General features: G+C 39.4%; 1 protein-coding gene across 3 annotated transcripts in view; it reads right to left on the reverse strand.

The window, feature by feature from the left end:
- c2cd3 (C2 domain containing 3 centriole elongation regulator) overlaps positions 1–22214 on the reverse strand; it is a 33270-nt gene that overhangs the window by 6991 nt on the left and 4065 nt on the right. For 2 of the 3 annotated variants that reach the window (XM_036149697.1, XM_036149695.1), the window contains exons 2-27: positions 17809–18078; positions 17578–17735; positions 17248–17426; positions 16994–17154; positions 16777–16909; positions 16546–16698; positions 15037–15184; positions 14857–14963; positions 14574–14777; positions 13104–13219; positions 12902–13020; positions 11460–11582; positions 10904–11353; positions 10391–10542; positions 8829–9072; positions 7770–7953; positions 7490–7673; positions 5720–5892; positions 5501–5636; positions 3212–3480; positions 2986–3066; positions 2283–2897; positions 1837–2184; positions 452–590; positions 306–370; positions 24–229 (exon numbers count right to left, since the gene is read on the reverse strand). In XM_036149697.1, coding sequence (XP_036005590.1) covers positions 24–229; positions 306–370; positions 452–590; positions 1837–2184; positions 2283–2897; positions 2986–3066; positions 3212–3480; positions 5501–5636; positions 5720–5892; positions 7490–7673; positions 7770–7953; positions 8829–9072; positions 10391–10542; positions 10904–11353; positions 11460–11582; positions 12902–13020; positions 13104–13219; positions 14574–14777; positions 14857–14963; positions 15037–15184; positions 16546–16698; positions 16777–16909; positions 16994–17154; positions 17248–17426; positions 17578–17735; positions 17809–18078 — 5117 coding nt within the window. The remainder of the gene's footprint in view (positions 1–23; positions 230–305; positions 371–451; positions 591–1836; positions 2185–2282; positions 2898–2985; positions 3067–3211; positions 3481–5500; positions 5637–5719; positions 5893–7489; positions 7674–7769; positions 7954–8828; positions 9073–10390; positions 10543–10903; positions 11354–11459; positions 11583–12901; positions 13021–13103; positions 13220–14573; positions 14778–14856; positions 14964–15036; positions 15185–16545; positions 16699–16776; positions 16910–16993; positions 17155–17247; positions 17427–17577; positions 17736–17808; positions 18079–22214) is intronic. The other variant, XM_036149696.1, reaches the window with a different exon arrangement.

A 22214-nucleotide genomic window follows, 5' to 3' on the forward strand; every position in this document is an offset into this window, starting at 1 on the left:
ACTATTATAAACTGCACTCTTACTGATGAGTTTTTGGCAGCCTCTTCAGTCACGTCTCTTCTCTGCCCACGCAGCTCCTGGACTCCCCTCAGAGGCGTTACGGACACTTTAATCTGACCGTGACACTGACCGCCGAAGTCCGTGATGTTGTACCAACCGCACACCGACGGGAAACCCCAGAGTAAAGGAGACAGGTCTACACTGGCAAATCCAATCACCCGTTCTATTTCTGGGGGGAAAAAAAAACATCACAACGACAAAATAATACAACAAAGCGTGTCTAAGCATCACTCTCCTCACAGTACCTCCTTTATGCCAGACTTTAAACACAAGAGACTGTTGTGGATCGACCAGCAGCTCCTTCGAAAGCCTGGAAAAGTAAAGCAAATGCATTAACTTGGTATCTGACACAGTTTAGCTTTTCATGCTGAGTTCTGAGTTGTAACTGGACCTGCACTCGTGCTGATGGTCCCACACAGGGCAGTCGGTGTTGGTTACAACAGATGTGGAGACCGGCTCAGAGGAGTCAGCTGTGACGTAGGAAACACAGCAGCAAGGAGTCCCTTCAGCGCGCTCAGCTAGAGGACAACCTGACAGAAGATAAACATATTATTTGGAACAATACAGATACATATTCGCTGTTTAATTTCTCCCTTTACATATTTAAAATCATTCAGGTGCGGTTTATATGAGGTGGAACAGCAATGCTTTGGTCTGAATCCCTCATTATTGTTGGCCCAGGGTAACTCAGGAGGAGTTGCAGTTTCACAGCTCAGCAGATGAGACCATAATTGACTTAAATGCAACACGGTGCAGAAAACTGTGCATATTACCCTGAACGCACCATAACCCATAATGAAGCACGGTGATGCCGACCTGCTTGCCTCATGATGTCTAACGCATCATGACACAGGCAAAATTTTCTTCAGCAGGGACAGAGAAGCTGGTGAAATGTAAGAAAATGAAGGAAGCTAAATACAGGACAATTGGAAGTTTGGCTGAGAAGGCTCCCCTTCTAGCCGGAGATCCAACGAGATGGATTAGATTAAAGCGTATTCTGTGTTATGAGTGGACCACTCCACACCAGAACCTAATTCAGAATCATGTTCAGACACATCCATCATCCAAGGGACTGAACTTAAGCTATTTTGGAGATGAACGGACAATATTGTCATTCTCAAATGTGCTGTTAGGGATATACCCTAAAAGTCCTGCTGCTGTAACGGCAATCAGGAATAACCATAAAAGTATCAACTCAGGAGCTTGAAAACAAATGCTCTCCATAGTTTTTTGACTTTTCACGTATCCTACTCTGCAAAAGCTTTTTCCCTGCTGCCATCAGACAGTTGAACTGTTGCTGAACTGTTGAACTATAACCCACAAACTCTGCACAACATTCGCATATTTGCACATTTTGCATCATTGCATCTTCATCTAGCATTACAAATGCTGCCGAACTCGTAGTTTTTAAATGCATTCTTGCACAAATGCCCTTTGCACAATCAAATTCTGTACATACAAATGTTTTTTTTTTAATACTCACCTGTACACTGTGACTTTCTCCTGCGTTGTTTACATTTCAAATGTTTTACTTTTAAATCAGTGCTGCACCTTATACTGTATTTTAAATCTACGGTAAATTACAAGCTGTATTCTTGCACAAATGAACTTGCACAATCAATTCTGCACATACAAATGGTTTTAAAAATATTCACCTGTACACTGTGACTTTACAGTGAAGTTTGTGGTTATAACGTGACAAAAATCTAAAGTTGAATAAATGCTTTTCACAATGAACTACAGACAAACAGGAAACATTTCAGGTAATACAATCACCTTTCAGATTCAGGTGCATGGCTCGGTCCACTGCCACAGTCACAGGGAAGGACTCATCCACGCTCACCTCTGTGTGGAGCACAGACGTGATGTCTGGGGTTTCTCCTGACGGTTTACTCCTGTGCGTGCTTCGGGGCTGGGATGATTTTGTCGGAGTCACAGAGGACAGGGAGCTGTCTGCGTCTGCCACTTCCTCCAGTAAGATCTCCTTCTGACTGTCAGAGTCCACCTGGGTGCCGTGTGCAGCGGACAGACGCGTGGGAACGTCGCCGGCCGAAGCTGTGATGTGCACCCTGAGAGCTGCACCTTGTAGATCGACCGCAGAGCGCATAAACAGAGGGTATACTCCTGTAAAAAAGAAAAAGAAAAACACAGATCAGATTAGATATCCCACTGCAGACATGTTTTAAATAAAGCAACAAGCACTTTGTGATGTTTTTACATACCACTTAGGGACAGCTTCTGCTCAGGAGTCTTTGCAAGAGAGGACAGATCGACAAAAGCAGACCCCACCAGTCGGTCGGAGTCACTCGGCCTTGTGGTTCTGTTTTTGGAGAAGGTGACCCAAACCTGCACCTCCAGCTTCTCCTCCCTCAGATACCACATCAACGGCTGGCTGACTCCCAGCTCCACTGTTCGACTACCTTCAAAACTCACAGTGGCTCGGTCGCCCTCTCCGCCTTCCTCGACGCACGGGTGCTTCAGCCGAGAGCAGAAGGCGTCCTGGTCGAAGAACTTGTACCTGAGGTAGCAGTAGGTGGAGCGCTGGAGCTCCCAGAGGCCCGGCGCAAACAGACAACGGACAGGGAGCCACGCTTTAGGCATTGAAAAAGTGAGAGAGAGTTTTCTCGAGGCTCCTTCCCAGCATTCTTCGTCGTCCTGCGGAGCGCGGTCGCCGTGGGCCGTTTCCCAGCCCAAACCCCGAGCGGCTTTAATAACCTTTTCTCTGTCGGAGTGGTGGGCAAAGCTGATGGAAGCCTCCAGGCCACCGACCAAGATGTGGCCCGGCTGCGAAGGACGTTTTTCACGGACTAAATAAAGCCCGAACCAGCCAGAAATACCTAAATGTTTCAGGCAAATACAAATGAGCTTCTGTGTTTCATATCAAAGAGCGCAGCTTGAGCCATCGCACCTTTCAGTAAAACCTACCTGTTCTTTTACGGATAAGATCAACCAACGGTATTTTCACAGTACCCAACATGGTCTCCGTTAGTTGAGGAGCGTTCACTGCTGCAAGAGACGAGAACAAATATTTTACAAGCTGATGCCACTAATTAAAAACAAACTAAAGATTCAGCTTTAAACCTAACAAGACTCTAATCACACATCATTGCTGCGGTTTAGTGTTGTTTAAGGTAGCGGGAGTTCCCTTAACCTTTGCGATTGTCTCTGTTCCAGACAGTAAAGACAGCGGAGGCCTGCTCCAGCTGCTCAGCCAGGCTGCAGGTTTCTCCACTGCTCGTGTGAAACAGCAGATCACAGGTCATCTCCATGCGGTGGTCAAATTCAGGGCAGAAGGTCCTGGCTGCCGTACGGGTGCACCTCCTCTCGCTCTCAGGTAAGAAGGACAGGTGAACCGTGACGAAAGGGTTCACCCCGACATCCAATAAATAGCTGAACTGATCGTTTTCTTCGGATATTGCCCTGAGAAGGTAAAGATAAAAAGGACCAGATGTTACTGTACTAAAACAAAAAAAAAACACTGATTTTAAGATGAGGGATGCAGCGTGTCTATGTTATTTTTCAGCTGATTAGCATTAGGTTGGTGCAGATTGTGTCATAAAGCATATTATCATCCAGCTGGTTAACAATCTGAATGCAGTATTTCACTAAAGCAGTCATGCCCCTTTTCCTTTTTCTCACAAGCTTCACCACAAATCAAGGTTTTCATTCACACACATTGGTATACTTGGGTCTAAACCATTCGACTGGACTTCTAGCTGTGTGTTTCGGGTCATTGTCCTGCTGGAAGGAGCTTAGTGGCTGCTGGGAGTCTCTTTTGCAGCCACCAACATGTTTTGGAGACGATTTGTTCAGGGTGATGTGCAGTGTTAGTTTTCTGACTGGCACAATTTTGCCTGTAGGCATTACAAAAGGTCAAATCTGGGTCCCATCTGGCCAGAGCACATTCTTGAACTCTCTTCCTTGGTCTTTGTGATGTTTTGTTCATTAATGTTTTACAGCTAACCTCTTAAGCCCATACAGAACAGCTGGATTGAATCTGTGATCAAATTACACACACACACAGATGAACAATTTACTCGTTATGCGACCTCTGAAGGGAAATGGTTCCAGTGGATTTTATTTGGGGGCAACAAAGTAAAGGAGGTTGTTTACAAATGCCGAGCACACTCCTAATTTTTTGGGGTGCAAGGATTTGAAAACTATCATTTCCCTTCTAGTTCATAGTTGTGCACAACTTTGCGTTTCTCTAAGATAACGTCCCAACCAGTGACGTGCTGTCAGGGGAGGCAAGTGAGGCCAGGCCTCACTTGTCATTATGGAAAGAAAGTATATAATGATGATAACATAATATAAATTGTGATTCACTCAGTCATTTGTAATAAAAGTTATAATTTTTTATCTAATTTCCTAATTTTTTATCATATTTTCTTTAAAATCGCAGACTTTTTGCTATTTTCCATGTAAATCCTTGGTGGCGCTTCATAGCGAAGCCGGTGAGGCCGCAGCGAGCTTGGCCTTCCCTGGGATTGCGCAATCCCATGTTAACTGCGCTGGCTTCCATTCTGTGAATGCATCTTCCTGTCTCTAGATCATATATTCAATTGTTCAAACAGTTAAGAGCTGATTTTCCATAATTTAATGTATGTGGATAGCTTATTGTGTTTTGGTCATCAAACTGTGTGCAGGTAACATGTTTTCGTGCTGCTGGGCGATCATAAACAGCAAAGAACTGGTTGTAGGTGAGGCTGGCAGTTCCTTGGCCTCTAGGCAGGGCACCGCTCAAAGCTGTAGAGTCACAGCAAGTTATGGATGTTTTGTTAGCGAGTTTGCTAAACAAGTAAAACACTAAAAAGACTCTAAAATACAGCCAGAACGGGACTGATCAAGGAAGGCTTTCCTCCCTGGCAGTGAGCTCCACTGAGACTGAGAGACTTTTAAAACTGAAGAAGATAAAGAGAACTTTTACTGGAAAATGATGATATTTTTGTTCAGAAAGAGCGCAGCTGGACTTCATTTATAAGTAGAGGTAAGACAGCGATAATTACTCATGTTTTGTTTTTGTAATGAAATGTGCGTAATGTGTGTTATAGTTTTTAAATGTGTTACAAATGCAGAAATCCATCATAACTCAAACTGTTACCAATCAAATGACAAATAATTTAGCTTTATTTTTTTTCATCAAAGAATCAATATTTTTCCATGTATCTTGGTGAATTTATTTGGCTCAATTAGTCTCCTTCAGCACTTTGCAATGAGTCTACTCTGTAGAGTGTATATATTTGTAAATCTGACTGATGACGTCAGTACCTCACCAGCTATGAACCCTACTGCACGTCACTGGTCCCAACAAAATACATACAATGTTTTCTATGCAAAGAATGCTTTTCTAAGGCTTTGTATATTTAAGAAACACCCCTTTATGACCTTTAATTTGTGAAAATTACACAGATTAATCAAACAGGTGGATTTAAAAGTGCACCTAGCTGCCGCCTTCAGACCAGACGCTCTGTGCACTTCAACCACGAGCGTCACGACACGGGAAGCTGCTCCTCTACCAGTCTGTCCTTCATGTCGGAAAGGCCTATGGTTGTACCGAATGCAAATATCCAGTAAACCTGAGACACAAAAGACATCAGGCATATAGATTAGATACTCGTCGTGTCTGCTGGATCACCTCTACAGATGTGCACGTGTTTACCGGAAGGTTGAGGTTGAATTCCTGAGTGGCCCTCCGTCCTGGGAATCAGGGGCAGCGAGAACGTCTGAGCCTCGTTTGGATGTTGCCTCTGCATGGTTGCCATGGCGCACAATTTGGACAGGGGAAGCAATCCTCTGGCCACGAGCTGATCTCTGACATTTGGATAATAATATCTGTAAATAAACATTAGAACAATCAAATAAACAAACCAGGAGGCGTCAGGGTGTAGGTGCTTTTAAATGTCAGTAAAGGAGTTGCACTCAGGCACATGTGTACAATGTAATAGATGTAATGATGTATAAAACGTTTCCGGACAGGACACACCCTGTCCTTAAAGAAGCCAAAGTTACAGAGCAGTCTCAGTATCGGCAGCACTGCAAAACGGGAACTAAAAGTAAGTAAAATTTCCTTGAAATGAGTTTGATGAGTTAAAGGCAATTTGTCCTTGATTTAAAGTAACAGCGTGTAATTAATTTGGCTTTTAATGAGCAAAAATCAAGTATTGCTTTTAAAAAAAAAATAACAATTCTGGCAAAGTCCAATAACCTCACATCAAAAATGAAAGCGGTCTTACAATTTAGAATTAGTAGATTGTAAATGCATAGGTGTGGGTGCATCGACTGGGAGACGCCATGTTGCGTCACCATTTCTGATTTCAGAAGCTGAAAGGGGACAGACTTTTTCCCCATCTGTCTTCTATGAGGACGTGTTGTCGGTGGTGGAGGAGTATAAACAAGCAAAGACGACCCAAGATCATTCTATGTGCCGTATTCTGTTGAAACCGAGGACCGTCCGTACTCTTTGCCCAGCGATAGGGAAGAGAAAGTAACCAAGAAAAGAAAAAGAAGTAATTACCCAGAAAAAAACGCGTCTATTTCAGTGTAGCTATTATTACCAGGTGGAGTGAAGGCAATTTATGAGGGAGCGGCGATTCTAAATGAATACAGAGGTTACAGGCTTTCTGCTGGACAACAGGTAAGTTAATTCAATATCACCGTGAAGTTTATTTTGGCTTTATGTTAGAAACAGGGCAGTGTGGTCCAGCAACCTCTCTGTCCTCCCGGTAGAGACGGCTCGTTAGTTCATCTTGTCTCCCTCTCCCTCTCAGGGAGTATGTGGCCATGCAGAGGCGGTTCACAGCATCCATAGCGCAGCAGTGTGAGCGGGTCTCTACTTGTGTTTATAGTTGCTCATATTAAAAGGTCAAATAAGAGACTGGAGGTTCAGAAATGAGCCCAAAAAAACCCCACAACTCAAACATTACTTTGAGTTTAGAAAAACACACAGTGCCAAAAACCATTCCACACGATGACCGAGGTCGTTTGTAATTCATTTAGCTCACCACTAGATGGTGCCCCACTGTGTAAAACTTATACACTTGTGCTTTAAGCAGGTAAATAAGACTATCTGCCAATTCATGGTATGAGTATTTTGATCTCTAAAATAAGATAATAAGATATACTGCACGTGAAATAAGGTCATGGACATGAGTTGTTCCTATTTTAAGTGGAAAAATCTTATTGCATTGGCAGATCATTTAAACTTGCCTACTAAAATCAAGGACAAATTTTAATTATATTTTACCTACTTTTAGTTCCTTTTTTTAGTGAGGAAACAGGTATCGATCGTACGATGCCTGAAGCAACAGTCACAGAATAACACATCTGACCACGGGTCTGCATCCTAAAATACCAGTAGGATGTATGCTACACAAATAAGCATTTTCTTTGTCAACTTTCGTCATCTTATCCATTTGGCTCGAGTACAAACCTGCACCACACTTCGAACTGGATGCCTCCACCGCTGCTCAGGCCTCGGCTCGACAGGCAGCTGAGCAGCAGCCGCTGGACGGGGACTCCTTCAGGAGCCAGGAGAACGTGCGTCTCGGTGTGACCAAACACCGGGTCTGGGACACACAGCGTGGTGGTGGTGCGAAACGGCTGCAGGTTCAAGCCTGGTGGAGTAGAATGAGGGTTAAGAAGTGAGTAGGTGGGAACAGACACAAACTTATTGGCCTTAAAGTTTGTTTTTTCTTAAAAACCGGCCTTACTGCTCTCTGTGAGATTTTGCTCAAGATCTGAACCGGCGTTAAACTCCTGAGAGGGGAAGGCGTACTGAACAAAGCAGTCCGCCTCCCCCCACACTGTAGACTGCAGAGGGGTCAGCCCGCTGACCTTCTCCACTCTTATAACAAACACGTGCTCTCGCATAATTTTCACTGGCGCTGGATTCACCTGAAAGACAAACACTAGGGTTACAGGGTGTCTACGTCAGCAGAAAGAAAAGGAAAGCGAGGCGTGACAAGCCTTCGGTTTATATACAGTATTTGAGCACTGACACAGTTATAAATGTGCCTTTATGGAAAAACGAGTACGAGAAGAGGGTGAGGCACTGAGCCCATTGAAATCAAAGTTCTCGACATACTTAATCAAATCTATTACCGCTTATTCTGACCTTACGTAAGATTTACATCAGCAGGGATTAAGTTGAATACTAACAAATAGAAGCGGTCTAACACCTCTCACGATAAATATTACACGTACTGAACATAGGGCTGGGCGATAAATCGATTTAATCGATTAATTCAAATTTACAATTCTTTAACATTTCATTTTTGGAAAATCTGGATTTTATTTTGCCAATACACTCATTGGGTTTCCATGAAGAGAACAGCATGTGATGCTGAATATATGTTTAGGCAAAATTACTGTCAAAATATTGTTAAGTGGAAACTTTTTTTTACCATAATATGAGGTACTTCATTTACTTATTTCCTTTTTTTTTTTACTTAGTTTGAAGTTCACAAGTGCAGTGAAGCCTGTTCTTAGCTCAATGTGTAATACCACTAGCAGCAAATGTTTTGTTATATTTTCATTGTTTATAATGGCACGGCTACCATCTTGTTTTGCATGTTTCACAGCTTGTTTTTAGTTGCACTTTGAATCCAGGTCAACTCCCTGACGAAATGCTTGACATAAAAAGCAAGGTTTTAAAATAATTTCTTTAATTTCTTTTTATGAAACAAAAAGGAGGATTAATCGGATTTGGTATGATAAAATCGGAGATTTATTTTTTAATCCATATCGCCCAGCCCTAACTGAACACGTACCTTTGTTTGCGAGTGTGGCTGGTGGTCAAGCATGTGAACCGGTCTCAACGTGTGAGACAAAGAGTCGTACTCCTGATCTCTGGAGCGCTGGAGGGAGACGATCTGCTCGGCCCGGCCCATGGCCAGAACGACCCTGAGGTTTCCTCTGCTGCTCCCAGAGAACACGTCGATGACGGGCATGTAGCAGTCGACCCCTAAAACAGGGTACTGCGCCTGCAGAAGGAGCTGGGTGATCTTGGGATCTCTGAAAAGAACGGGCACGTGTCGAACAACATTAAAAAAGTTCCTGTGGCCCAGTTTGTTGTTAATTTATCAGTTCAAAGCCTTGTGAGATACAGACCAACTGTTTAGGTGTACAACAGCGCCCCTTAGAGGAGAATGCAAACATGGTAACTGTTGCCATTAATAATCCAGGGTGCTTGCTCTTTTCCCAAATTAAAATTCCAGACTTTTTCCAGACTTTTTTAAAACTGATATTTTTTTTCCCAAGACCTTAACTTTATGTACTTGTATACTTGTGTGCCTACTGCCTACTTCATTGGTTGAGATTGTACAAACTGTTTATTAGAAATGTTAATTTTTATAGGCTAGTATTCAATGAACAAATGCATTATTCACAGTAAATTATGCTTTTACTGATGAAAACGTTTCAAAACATGAAAATCACAAGTACATGAATTTCACATCAAACAAGTGTTTGATTCCATTAGGCTAATACAGTACGTGACCAGTTAGTAAAATTATAGTTTTATAGCCTACCTTCCTATTTCTCATTTCACAATGCCTTTGAGCATACTGTAAAATTCTACCACACATTTTTTTCCCATACTTTATTAAGACTTTCACACAAAATTCAAGACTTTTCAAGGTCTGGAAAACAGTGTTTCAAAATTCCATACTTATTAAGACTTTCAAGACTTGCGCAAGCACCCTGATAATCAGTCAGCTGTATATTAACCATTATTCTTTTTACTTAAAAAACAAAACTAGATTTACTGTGACTGGTTGGGAAGATGGGTGAAGTTATTCATAAACTCAAACGTAGCAATAGCAACTTACTTGAGGTTCACAATATCAGGAACACATTTAATTACTATAAAATTGCTGAATATGATATTAATAATTTTTCATCCACATATTCCTGCCACTTTTCTTTTTTTTTACCAATAGTCCCCACCACTCTCAGCCAATGAATTTATATGAAAGATATATTGCACAGGCATATCTGAAAGATGTGGTTTAGAGTCCAAATGCATTATTGATAAGCAGAGCATAAAGAGCAGCCACCTAAAATATAATATCCTAACAAATATTGCAAAAGCAGTTCTTTGTGACTTCAATATTGCAGACACCGATATCACAATGGTTGTGATTTGATTTTTATTTATTGCTGCTCACCTAAACTTGCCAATTAAGAAAATAATGGCAATACAATAAATACTTTTATCTACTATTTAACACCTAAAGTACTTAAACACATGCTCCTTTTTAATTGATTCGATCATCTCTTGCTGCCATCTGTTTAAATAATAAAAAGTGTGTTGTTGTTTTTTTTGTCTTACCTAAATGACATGTAGAACTGGTGTAAAGGCAATTTAACAAGGCCGAGGAGACGATCGTTCCCAGAGCTTCCGGTTTTCTGCCACACTTCAATCACCATCATGTTATTCTTCATCCGCTCTAAAAGTTTGGTTGTTAAGCCCACGGGTGTCACCTTTTACACAAAAACAGGAGGAAGGATAATCACATTTAGTTTTTTTTTTTAGTTTTGTGATAGTATGTCCTAGCAAACTTATTGGCCTCATTTCTGTTTCAAAAAAAATTATTTATAGAGCGAAGTAGGGCAGCAAATTATGAAATGTCACTACACCGAAAAACTATGCAAGTAGAAAGTTGGTTTTCATTGGGAGAAAAAAACAATTTCTTGTGATTTAAGACTATTCCTTTAAAAACTAAATCAGAAAAGATGCTTTGCAATAAACACACACATTTAAAGCAAGAATGGCTGTGAAATTAAATAACAGACACATCGACTGATGCGGAGTGAGCGAGACGGCTCAGTTTTATGAACCCACCTGAACAAAGTTGAACGTGGGGTTTGCCTGGCCCCAGCTGACAGTGGATCTCGCCGTCTCATCACACCAGAACAACTTACAGTTCAAGAAGATGTTTGGAGCCTGCAGAGGGCCGCAGCTGAAGTTCTTCCCGTCTGGAACCATGAGTAAGGCATGCAGAAGGATCTCAGGGTCCGCTTCGACCTGCTGGGAGGATTTAGGAGATGTTCGGATCTCAGGATGATTTGATGGTCCTTTCACAGGTTCCTGGGGAGTCCAAACATTCAGCCTGGGATGGTCTAAAGGGGGAACCGTTAAGGACTCCCCGTCAGAGTCCACATGTAGAGATCTTCGAACGTTCTCTCTTTCAGAACTGCCTGCAGCTTTCGAAGGTGCCGCGTCTCTTGCAGCCACCGTTTCAGTCTTTTCAGCGGAGAAACTTTTGCTGTGTGTTCCTAATTCTATGGAGACCTGCAAAATATAATCTCTCATCAATTCTTTGACAGCAACAGGGTCACATTAACTCTTTACTTTTGTTAGTTACAAAAAAATAATGCATGTAAAATAAATGAATCACCCTGAGCGGACCAACGTCCTGTGTTCCCTCCAAGCTCTGCACCAGCAAACTGAGAGACTGACTGAGCTCCTTGCTCTGCAGCAGAGAGCGCAGAGGGTGAACAGCCTCACCGACAGCAACAGGCTGCAAAAACGGGAAAAAAAACTATATTAAATCTTTACCTCCAGTTATAATTACGGATCATCTTGAGCCTTTACTGAAAACAGGATTTAAAAGTTTGTTTTATTTTTGGAATATGTACAAGAACGCATTTACAACATGTAACATAATGCAAAACCTTTTAGTATTTACATATTCAAGGGAGCGAGTAGAGGTGTAAACATACACTTTTATTTACATGGCCCTTCTTTGATTACTGCCCTCTTACACTTGTACCTTACTTGCACAGAAAAGCGTGGCCTCTTATGCCCTGAGATCCAACGATCAGCTGTTGCTCACTGTTCCTTTTGCCCGCACAGAGCCAGGGAAGAAAGCCTTTATCTATGCAGCTCCTTGTGTGTGGATTTTTTTTTTTTTTTACAAAGAGACTGGAAGTTGACTGAGTTTTTATCCTTAAATGCTTTTAAGTTGAAAGTGAAAGAATTTGAACATTTGTTTTACTTGATATGTTTTTTTTTTATATATGTACCTGTCATTTAATTAAATGTATCTCTGTTCAATATGTAAGCTTAACGTTGCTGCCTCTTGGCCAGGACTCCCTTGAAAATAAGGATTTTAATCTCAGTGGGATTTTTTTTCATGGTTAAATAAAATAAATAACACACACACACAAACACATTGATCCAGGAGTAGAGTGTCTCTTACTTGTCTTTTTGGTTTTAAAAGCATAACCTAAAGGAACTACAAAACAGCCTATAAGGGAATCAATATCTTAAGGATAAAAAAAAAAATACATTTTTTATTTTTGTCCTGATTTATTATTTCTGGATAAAATACATTTTCCAGGGCTTTAGATCTTTTTATCATTTAATGCAGTTCTTACATAAAATTAATCAAGTCTCTTCTGTTTACTAATTATAATTAAGTAGAACTGTATTTCATCAGATGTACAGTTTAAATGACAGTTTTGATCTGTTTTTATTTACTATTTAATTTTGATAGTTTCAACATGTTGTGGTGTGGGGGCAGAACGCTTCATCTTATTTTCTATAACTGCCGTAAAGTACTGGGTTGTATTTGGGGACACCTGATGTCAGCTGGGAAGAATAGATGTTTAAAAATGGGAAGGTTGAGAGTTAATTTCCCGTTTCTTGTACCGCATGAGGAAGTGTCCTTAACAAAAATCCTTGCAATAGTCTACTTTGGTGTATGAATATGTAAACACTTAGGATGCATAAATCGAGTTGTCTAACAGCCTGCTATGTGCTTTATAAATAAAACATGATTGATTGCAGTCGATTACTTTTAATAAAGTAATGAGCAGGAGCTTCTGAGTGCCTTACTTTCTTCTGGTCGCTCTTTCTTGAGTAAATCTTAAAAATGAGCTCGGTTTCCCACCACCGTTTGATTGCTGCTGCGTTGAAGTGGACAGGAAACACAGAGAGCTGGTGGAAGTTCACAGCTTAAAGAACAAACACAGAGAAGTCTACGTCAGAAACAAACACTGTCGGGAACAGTGATAGAAATTATGTGAAAAAATGTTACCTCCAACAGCGACTTTGCTGGAAACGGCTCTGGTCACCTCTACATCTCCAGCCTTACTGCGACCAGACTGACCCGAGGCGGAAGTCGTCGGAAAAACGTACTCCACAAAATATGTACTGGAAAAAAGATTTTTTTTAGAAACTTTCAGATAAAAAGGGTTGCAAATACTAAAAGGACCTCAACAAACCACACACAAACAGATTTCACTCGGGATCATTCAGATGTCCGACGGGAAATCTCTGGGTTTCCCTCACCACCCTTTCTGATTGGCTACACGTCACATTCAACACGCTGTATGCTCGTTTGTCCTTGGGGGACACCACACACGCTAAGATATTATGGCAAGAATATCCAACATGTTGAAAATCCCAGATTTGAGATCAGGGCAGTCCCAACGTTCTACCGAGCGGACCAGATCACTCTTAACAGACCACAAACGGCAGGAATATCTCTTAAAGGGATCCAAGATTAGCTGAAAATGTTGGGCTAAATATGTTGTAATTTTCCTATTAACTTCAAAATTGCTGTTTGTGATACGTAAAAACTCAAATTTACTTAAAAAATTGTGTATCCTTTGGTATATTTTTCACCCATGGAGGTCGGCATTTTTTCCCTTGTGCAATGCATGCTGGGTTAATGACGCGGTTAGGTCCCCACTGGACTGGAACCTACAGAGTTACACGAGTTGTTTTTTTATTGTATTGAGTTTGACTGGTGTAAATTTAGACAATGCCACATGGTGTCACTGTTGGCTGCAAGTTCAAAACAGAAAACAACAGAAACGGTGAAGTGAGTCTTCATCGCTTCCCACATGAAAAATAAATGGGAAAAAGCCTTTGGAAGAACACAACTTCCGAAGGACTAACATTTCTGACCTCAACTCTTCTCTCCAGAAGACTTTGAGTAATTTTTACCAACAAAATTGGTAAACAAGTGGCAGACCAAAGACTGGACCGATGAGATCCTAAGCTGGAGTTATTGGACCTGACAGCAGACACAGAGCACTACTTGCCGGGATCACAGAGTCCTAAGAGCGGTACGTGTCAATCATCGTTTCATCACTATTTATTATTACTATTTATAATAGTAGTAGTAGTACATTGTCAGCAATTTCAACGCCCTCTGGTTCAAACTGAAAAGGTTTAACATTACTCATTGCTGTTTTGGCTGGATGGAGTTTACGCTAGAACCTAGTATATGTCATTTACCCAGAATGCATCGTAGCGTAAACAACATGGCGACATCCGTGTGACAATATTTAATTTGAATTTAAAAAATATATAAAAATTATAAAAACTGAACATCTTAGTATTTTTACATCTAAAATAGATATTTGTCATAAAGTCCATTGTTATAACTAATCGTGGATCACTTTAAGATCATCCTAAGAGCCACGCCAACAGCTGGTGCCTGTCGGAAGGGGAAGATCGAGGCAATAATCGGGCTTAAAATAACATTTAAATGTTTTACCACTTCTTGCTGGGAAATGGTCGTGGAGGTTTCCCTTTGAGGGCCTTTTTGGTTGTTGTGGCTGAGCTGCCTGAAGGTAAAGCCAGTGACTCGATGGTGACTCTTGCTATTCGTATTGAACTCAGCAACTTGAAGCGCTCTGCACTGAGCGGAGGACCGATGTCATCACCACCATCTGCAGACAGCTGTTGATCTAAGTTTGGACTGAACAAAGTCAAAATATGTGTTAGAACAGTTTGTAGGTGAAACCAAGTGATTTTAAGATACTTTTTGAGGCTCTTACCTTTTACTGAGCCTCGGTCCAGACTGCGTCACTTTCTCTGGCTGACTTTTACTTGATGTTGTTCCTTGACCGTCCTCCCCTGCAACATCTGGTCTAGTATCTGAGTGCTTAAACAATAACTTCATTAACTTGTCTGCTAAAGAAATTGGGTAAAACTACAAGATGAAAGTAATTACTTACAGGAGTTTTGTAAAACAAGTTTTCCAGTAAGCTCTGATCATACAGTGGATCATTGAGCTCGCTGTCTGAGCACACATTGCTGTGGCTAGAGAGAGATTCAGGAGGGGAGCCTTGCACATCCCAGAGTGGCAAGAAAGATGTAATAGAGCTGAGGGGAATAAACACACAATTAAGTAAATAAATAAGTTAAAATAAGGTAAAGAACCACATCCTGAAAACAAACATGCTTCTACTTCCAGTCCACACAAAAAACTGTGATTTCGTCTTGAGCCTTTGCACATTTTGTCACATTAGGAGAACAAATGTACTGTTTTTTTTTTTTTTTTTCTGATTTTGTTGTAATGGTGAAATGGTTGGAAAAGATACATAGGTTACAAACTTTTTTAGTAATAAATTTTTTTTTTAAATTGATTTCCCAGCTGCAAAAAAAGAAACAAAAACACACATTTATCTACATGTTTTCACTCTTATCTATTTATGCTTTTTTTTTATAACACTACACTCCAATAAATCTTGTAGGTTTTTTTTGTGGGTTTACCAACATAAAGTAGCACATAAACATGATTTTCTGTTACATTTTTTCACTAACAAAAAACCAAAAAGTATTATGTGCATTTGTATTCATTCCCCTTTAATTTGAAACCCCTAAATAACATCCAGCACATGCAATGGTCTACAGAAGCCATTAAATTAGTAAATATAGTTAATAGTCAGTGGAATATTTACAGAAATTTCACATAAACAAACACCCAGAGCTACAAAGGAACAGTTTAGATCAAAGCATATTCATATATGTGGGAATTAGGGAATTCTGATAAATTGCCATTAGCGTATATTAAAATAAGCCAACGTTGGTAAGTTTTTCACAATTCGGTATCAGTTTAATAAGTAAACGTGGGCCAATATTACCAACCGCCGTTGATTTCCGTCTCATTGCCGTTTGCATGTGTGACTCCAGAGGGGAAGGGGAGGGTTATAGCCAAATGTTATATCTTCTGTTCGTATTTGAGTGTGATAGTGATGCAGAACAGGATTGTGGGGTGTTTAACTGAAGCAGAGAAGCAATGTCAGCAACTTTCACAGCGGTGTGTCCCCTGTGTGAACGGCCCAGTCAAAGTCCAGACTTAAACTAAACTGATCATTTTTAGTAAAACTTAAAAACTGTGGTGCACAGACTCGCTCCATCAAATCTGAGTGATGTTGAGCTATTTCATAACGTGCAGATTTTCAGTCTCTAGTTGTGGAAAGCTTGCAGAGACGAACCCCAAAGACTTCCGGTTTTACTCGCAGTAAAAGGAGGATCAAATTAGTGATTAGAGGGGGAAAAAAACAAAGCATTCCACACTTTTAGGGGTTCGGTTTGCAAAACCAAACAAAGCCATTCAGTTTACAATTATGCACTACTTTCTGTTGGTCTATAACACAAAAGTCCATTTTTTTTTGTAATGTAAGAAAAGGTGAAAAGATGTTGGTGGTACAAATCCAGTTGTAACTTAAAAGGCCCTCTACCTGCCAAGCAGCAGATCCACAGCTCTTTTGTCCATGTCTGGAAGACAGTCCAAGCCGCTGTCTGAGGGGAAGGCTCCATTATCAGGGTGCTTCGGGGCCGAGTCTGCATGGAGGAGATCTTGAAGTAAAACACCTGATCTAGAAGGGAAGGAGCTGCAAACAAAAAGTAAAGTAGTGAGTATAAAAAATTTACTTTTTGAAATCTTGAAGAAAAAAAATTAAACCACTGACGGTATAGGGGGCTGGATGTTATCCTTGGGTAGAGGCAGAGGGCTGTCTTTTAGAGGAAGAGCAGAGTCCATGTCACATTTTAAAGCTGATTCCACCATTGCATTTCTAAGCTTGTTTCCACGCTCCAGAAGGACTACAACAAGAAAACAAAAGTCAACAGTTATAATTAAACATTTCTGCTTTTGCACAATAGCGATTCAATTATGCTGCTGCTGACCTGAGATGATATCGTCATTTCTCTGCCCAGGACAAGGCTCCACAGTCGTGGGATTCACAAGAGTTTGACTGTTTGGAGATCTGCTGGATGATGTAGGAATCAGATTCTCCAATGTCTCCTTGTCCTTCTTGACAGCTTGAAAATACAGGTGATCTTTTCCTCTGGAAATAATTGAGCAAGTAACACAAGAGATTAAAAGAGGAGTTCAGCAAGGAAGACTCGGTGCAGGTACTGATTAATAAACTGTTCCAAACCTCGGTGTGTTTTGACCACTGCTCCCGGCTGATTCTTTCCCACTTCCAGCTGAGAGTGATATGGGCTGAGAGGGTACCGTCAGTCTGGGTACCTGCATCCTTTCAGTGCTGAAGTCTGTAGCAGGACCTGAGCTTTGGCATTCATAGACTTCGGTTAAAGGCTCCAAATTAAGGGAAACCTAGGAGGTCAAACATGAGGCGGAGATGTGCACGGTCAGAGAACCATGATCCTAATTACATTGCAGATGAAAGTACTCATTACCAAAATATATAATTTGGTATTCCAGAACATTTAAGTTACACATAGTTTAAAGAGAAACATTAGCTCACCTGGACCTCTCCCAGCTTTTCAGAGGTTGGAGACACAAGAGTGTAAAATCCACTGATAGGTTGTGACAGAGACAGACGGGAAAGGCCAGCTACTTGAGCCCGAGCAATTGGTAAATGATCCGGTTTAGTCAGAACTTCCAGCACCACAGAGCCCATATCTGTTAAGAAAATAAAGACTTGTTTATTTAGAAACTGCAGAAAAGCGACAGATATCCACGTCTCCTTATTCACCTGTGAGGTATGAGGTGAACTGCTTTGGGCTGCAGCGGATGGGGTAACGAGCTGTGCTCTTGACGTTTTTCTGAGCAACCTGAGATCCATCTCTTGGAAAGAAGTACGTCCCGTCGGATGACTCTCCCCACCAGCGCAGCCGTATGAATGTTGGAGAAGGAGGCTTGTGGACTGTCCATAACACCCTGCTTACTGTCACGCGCAGGAAGCATCTCAGCTGGCCCTCAACAAGAGGTGGGAGGCTTGTTGAGGGAGACACATCACTGGGGACTGGAAGAGTTATTTTAGATTATACCAAAAGGGAGACACAGTGATATAATAGCATTTATAATAGCATTTCAAGATAAGCATTTATGGCAAATTTGGGTACTTGATGGACTTATGACTTTTTACTCTATTCCTTTTTTTTCCCATTATGCTATGTTATAAAACCTTATGTAGCTGTAAGACCTGCAGAAATGATCAGTAGGTTATCTCTTATGTAGACATGAGCTGGTTATGAGTATAAATGTACACCAGGGTGTTAAACAGCTACATTAGAGAAAAAAAAATCTTGCAGTTTGGTAAAAAAGTTGGTTGAATAAAGGACTGAGTTTGAATTCAGTGTTTCTGTGTTCTTTATCTTAAAATAAGCCTTTGAGCAACAGCATACAGGGCTGCATTTAAAATATATGTTTTGAATTATTTAACAATTATCAAATTCGATCAATGTGATTTTCCATCTTATCAATGTTTTTTTTTTTTTTCTTCTATACCATCCAGTCCTATGTAACATTATTGAAGCTATGGCAGCACAATATTAGTGAAACATCTGATATGCCTTAATATTGGTGAGTGTTGCAATAGCAATCTGAGTGCAACAAATACGCAGAAATAATTAAAAAGTGTCTTTCTCCACTGGGTTCATAGCACAAATATCCCTGATAACAATAAGTCAATCTAGCTACTGAAAAAAAGATAGAATTTTTTATTTCAACAAGTATTATTGAAAAAGTTGCTTCTGGCAAATGTCTGCTTTTTCTTAGTCGCTGGTCTTACCACGTCTTTAACTTCTAAAACATTTTAGGTTGCATTAAACAAAAATATACAGGCAAAGAGGGCCTGAATTCATGGTTTCTAAATGATCACCTAACATTTTTATTGCAGCCCATGCAAGTATTAGCTAAATGCATATTGTATACCTTATTTTTGCATCAAAAACACATTGCCTACATATTTTGCAGCCCTATTTGAAGTAAATGTTTAATGGATGAGGGACTCAGCAGTACTTCAGCGTCAAAACATCGTTTGAAAATGTTATTTAGAGACCAGCCAGAGGCTGTAGTTTCGCAACATGAAGATTATACCATAGAAAGGAAGCAATTTTACTAACTTGACAGCAAGAAACAACAGAAACGAGTAAAATACGTGTCCACTAAACGTCTAGAAGGTAACTTAAGAATGGCAAGCTTTGACATCCGTGTTAAACTACTGTGGTTGTAAAGGTTGAAATACAGAGTTATGTGTTAAAATACGTCTTGGTTTCATACTTGGGTAAAGTTAGAAAGATATTCACAGATTCGGCTTTTCCGGATCAATAACTCATAGGTGGATGGTTTATTCTACAAAACAGACACCTCTCTGTAACCACAGCAAGGCAGACAGTCAGCTACAACCGTAGTTTCCTCAAAACGAGTCTCCCACCGCGCTGGGAGAATTACATTGGACCCAATGCAGAGCTTGCGGCTCCGCAGATACTTAGGGACCGTGTGCAAGTTGCTACCCCAGAAACATAATCACAGAGAAATTTTCAACAGTGTCACCAAGGAGAGGTGGATTATTATCAAATTCATTTTATATGTATCTGATCTCATGTATATCACACCACATTTATTGGATTTGAAAATAATACATTTTTTGAGGAATTTCCCAAAGCCTGAATGACAAATGGCACCTCTATTTTACTATTAGACTAAGTATAAAATGAGCAATGACTACACCTTATATCATTGTAGTGCCACCAAACTCATCATACACATAGATAACCTAATCTAGTTTATACTACAACTCTTACTTTGGGAAAATGTGCTAAATTAAATTGTTTAAGATTTTTTAATTGTTATTACAAGCATATAATAGCCAATAGGTACAGTATAGATCATTGTAGTGCCACCAAACTTGTAGTATACATAGATAACCTCATCTAGTTCATACTACAACTCTTACTTTGGGAAAATACGCTAAACTTTATTTTTTGACATTTTTTATTGTTATTACAGGTATATAATAGCCAATAAGTACAGTATAGATTGTTGTAGTGCTACCAAACTCATCATACACATAGATAACCTCATCTAGTTCATACTACAACTCTTACTTTGGGAAAATACGCTAAACTCTATTTTTTGCTATTTTTTTTATTGTTATTACAAGCTTATAATAGCCAATAAGTACAGTATAGATCATTGTAGTGCCACCAAACTTGTAGTATACATAGATAACCTCATCTAGTTCATACTACAACTCTTACTTTGGGAAAATACGCTAAACTTTATTTTTTGACATTTTTTATTGTTATTACAAGTATATAATAGCCAATAAGTACAGAATAGATCCTTGTAGTGCCACCAAACTCATCATACACATAGATAACCTCATCTAGTTCATACTACAACTCTTACTTTGGGAAAATACGCTAAACTTTATTTTTTGACATTTTTTATTGTTATTACAAGCTTATAATAGCCAATAAGTACAGTATAGATCATCGTAGTGCCACCAAACTTGTAGTATACATAGATAACCTCATCTAGTTTATACTACAACTCTTACTTTGGGAAAATACGCTAAACTCTATTTTTTGACATTTTTTATTGTTATTACAAGCTTATAATAGCCAATAAGTACAGTATAGATTATTGTAGTGCTACCAAACTGGTAGAACACACAGATAACCTCATCTAGTTCATACTACAACTCTTACTTTGGGAAAATACGCTAAACTTTATTTTTTGACATTTTTTATTGTTATTACAAGCTTATAATAGCCAATAAGTACAGTATAGATTGTTGTAGTGCTACCAAACTCATCATACACATAGATAACCTCATCTAGTTCATACTACAACTCTTACTTTGGGAAAATGTGCTAAACTCTATTTTTTGCTATTTTTTATTGTTATTACAAGCTTATAATAGCCAATAAGTACAGTATAGATCATCGTAGTGCCACCAAACTTGTAGTATACATAGATAACCTCATCTAGTTTATACTACAACTCTTACTTTGGGAAAATACGCTAAACTCTATTTTTTGACATTTTTTATTGTTATTACAAGTATATAATAGCCAATAAGTACAGTATAGATTGTTGTAGTGCCACCAAACTCATCATACACATAGATAACCTCATCTAGTTCATACTACAACTCTTACTTTGGGAAAATGTGCTAAACTCTATTTTTTGCTATTTTTTATTGTTATTACAAGCTTATAATAGCCAATAAGTACAGTATAGATCATCGTAGTGCCACCAAACTTGTAGTATACATAGATAACCTCATCTAGTTTATACTACAACTCTTACTTTGGGAAAATACGCTAAACTCTATTTTTTGACATTTTTTATTGTTATTACAAGCATATAATAGCCAATAAGTACAGTATAGATCATCGTAGTGCCACCAAACTTGTAGTATACATAGATAACCTCATTTAGTTCATACTACAACTCTTACTTTGGGAAAATACGCTAAACTCTATTTTTTTATATTCTTTCATTGTCATTACAAGTATATAATAGCCAATAAGTACAGTATAGATTATTGTAGTGCCACCAAACTCATATTATACATAGATAACTTCATCTAGTTCATACTACAACTCTTACTTTGGGAAAATGTGCTAAACTCTATTTTTTGATATTTTTTATTGTTATTACAAGCATATAATAGCCAATAAGTACAGTATAGATTGTTGTAGTGCCACCAAACTTGTAGTATACATAGATAACCTCACCTAGTTCATACTACAACTCTTACTTTGGGAAAATGTGCTAAACTCTATTTTTTGAGATTTTTTCTTTGTTATTATTTTAATTTAATTCACTTTTTTTATAGTGCCAATTCATGAAACATGTCATCTCAAGGCACTTACCAAAGTCAAATTCAATCAGATTGAGTCACATTATACAGATTGGTTGAAAAATGTCCTATATAAAAAGGAAATAAAATCCATTTCTATTAACAGAAAGTATGCATGCAGTATTGCACTTTCTACAAGACAGTATAGGAACTTTCACTCATTCACAACTACAGGCAATAAGGCTTAAAGTACCTGAAACTCACAATTAGGATTCATTTTAAATACACTAAGAATAGCTGGCCATGTATTCTTTATGTTTGAAGCCTTTTTAAAGCTCTTTTAA

The sequence above is a fragment of the Fundulus heteroclitus genome, chromosome 18 (assembly GCF_011125445.2).
Source record: "Fundulus heteroclitus isolate FHET01 chromosome 18, MU-UCD_Fhet_4.1, whole genome shotgun sequence".
In the NCBI taxonomy this organism is placed as follows: Eukaryota; Metazoa; Chordata; class Actinopteri; order Cyprinodontiformes; family Fundulidae; genus Fundulus; species Fundulus heteroclitus.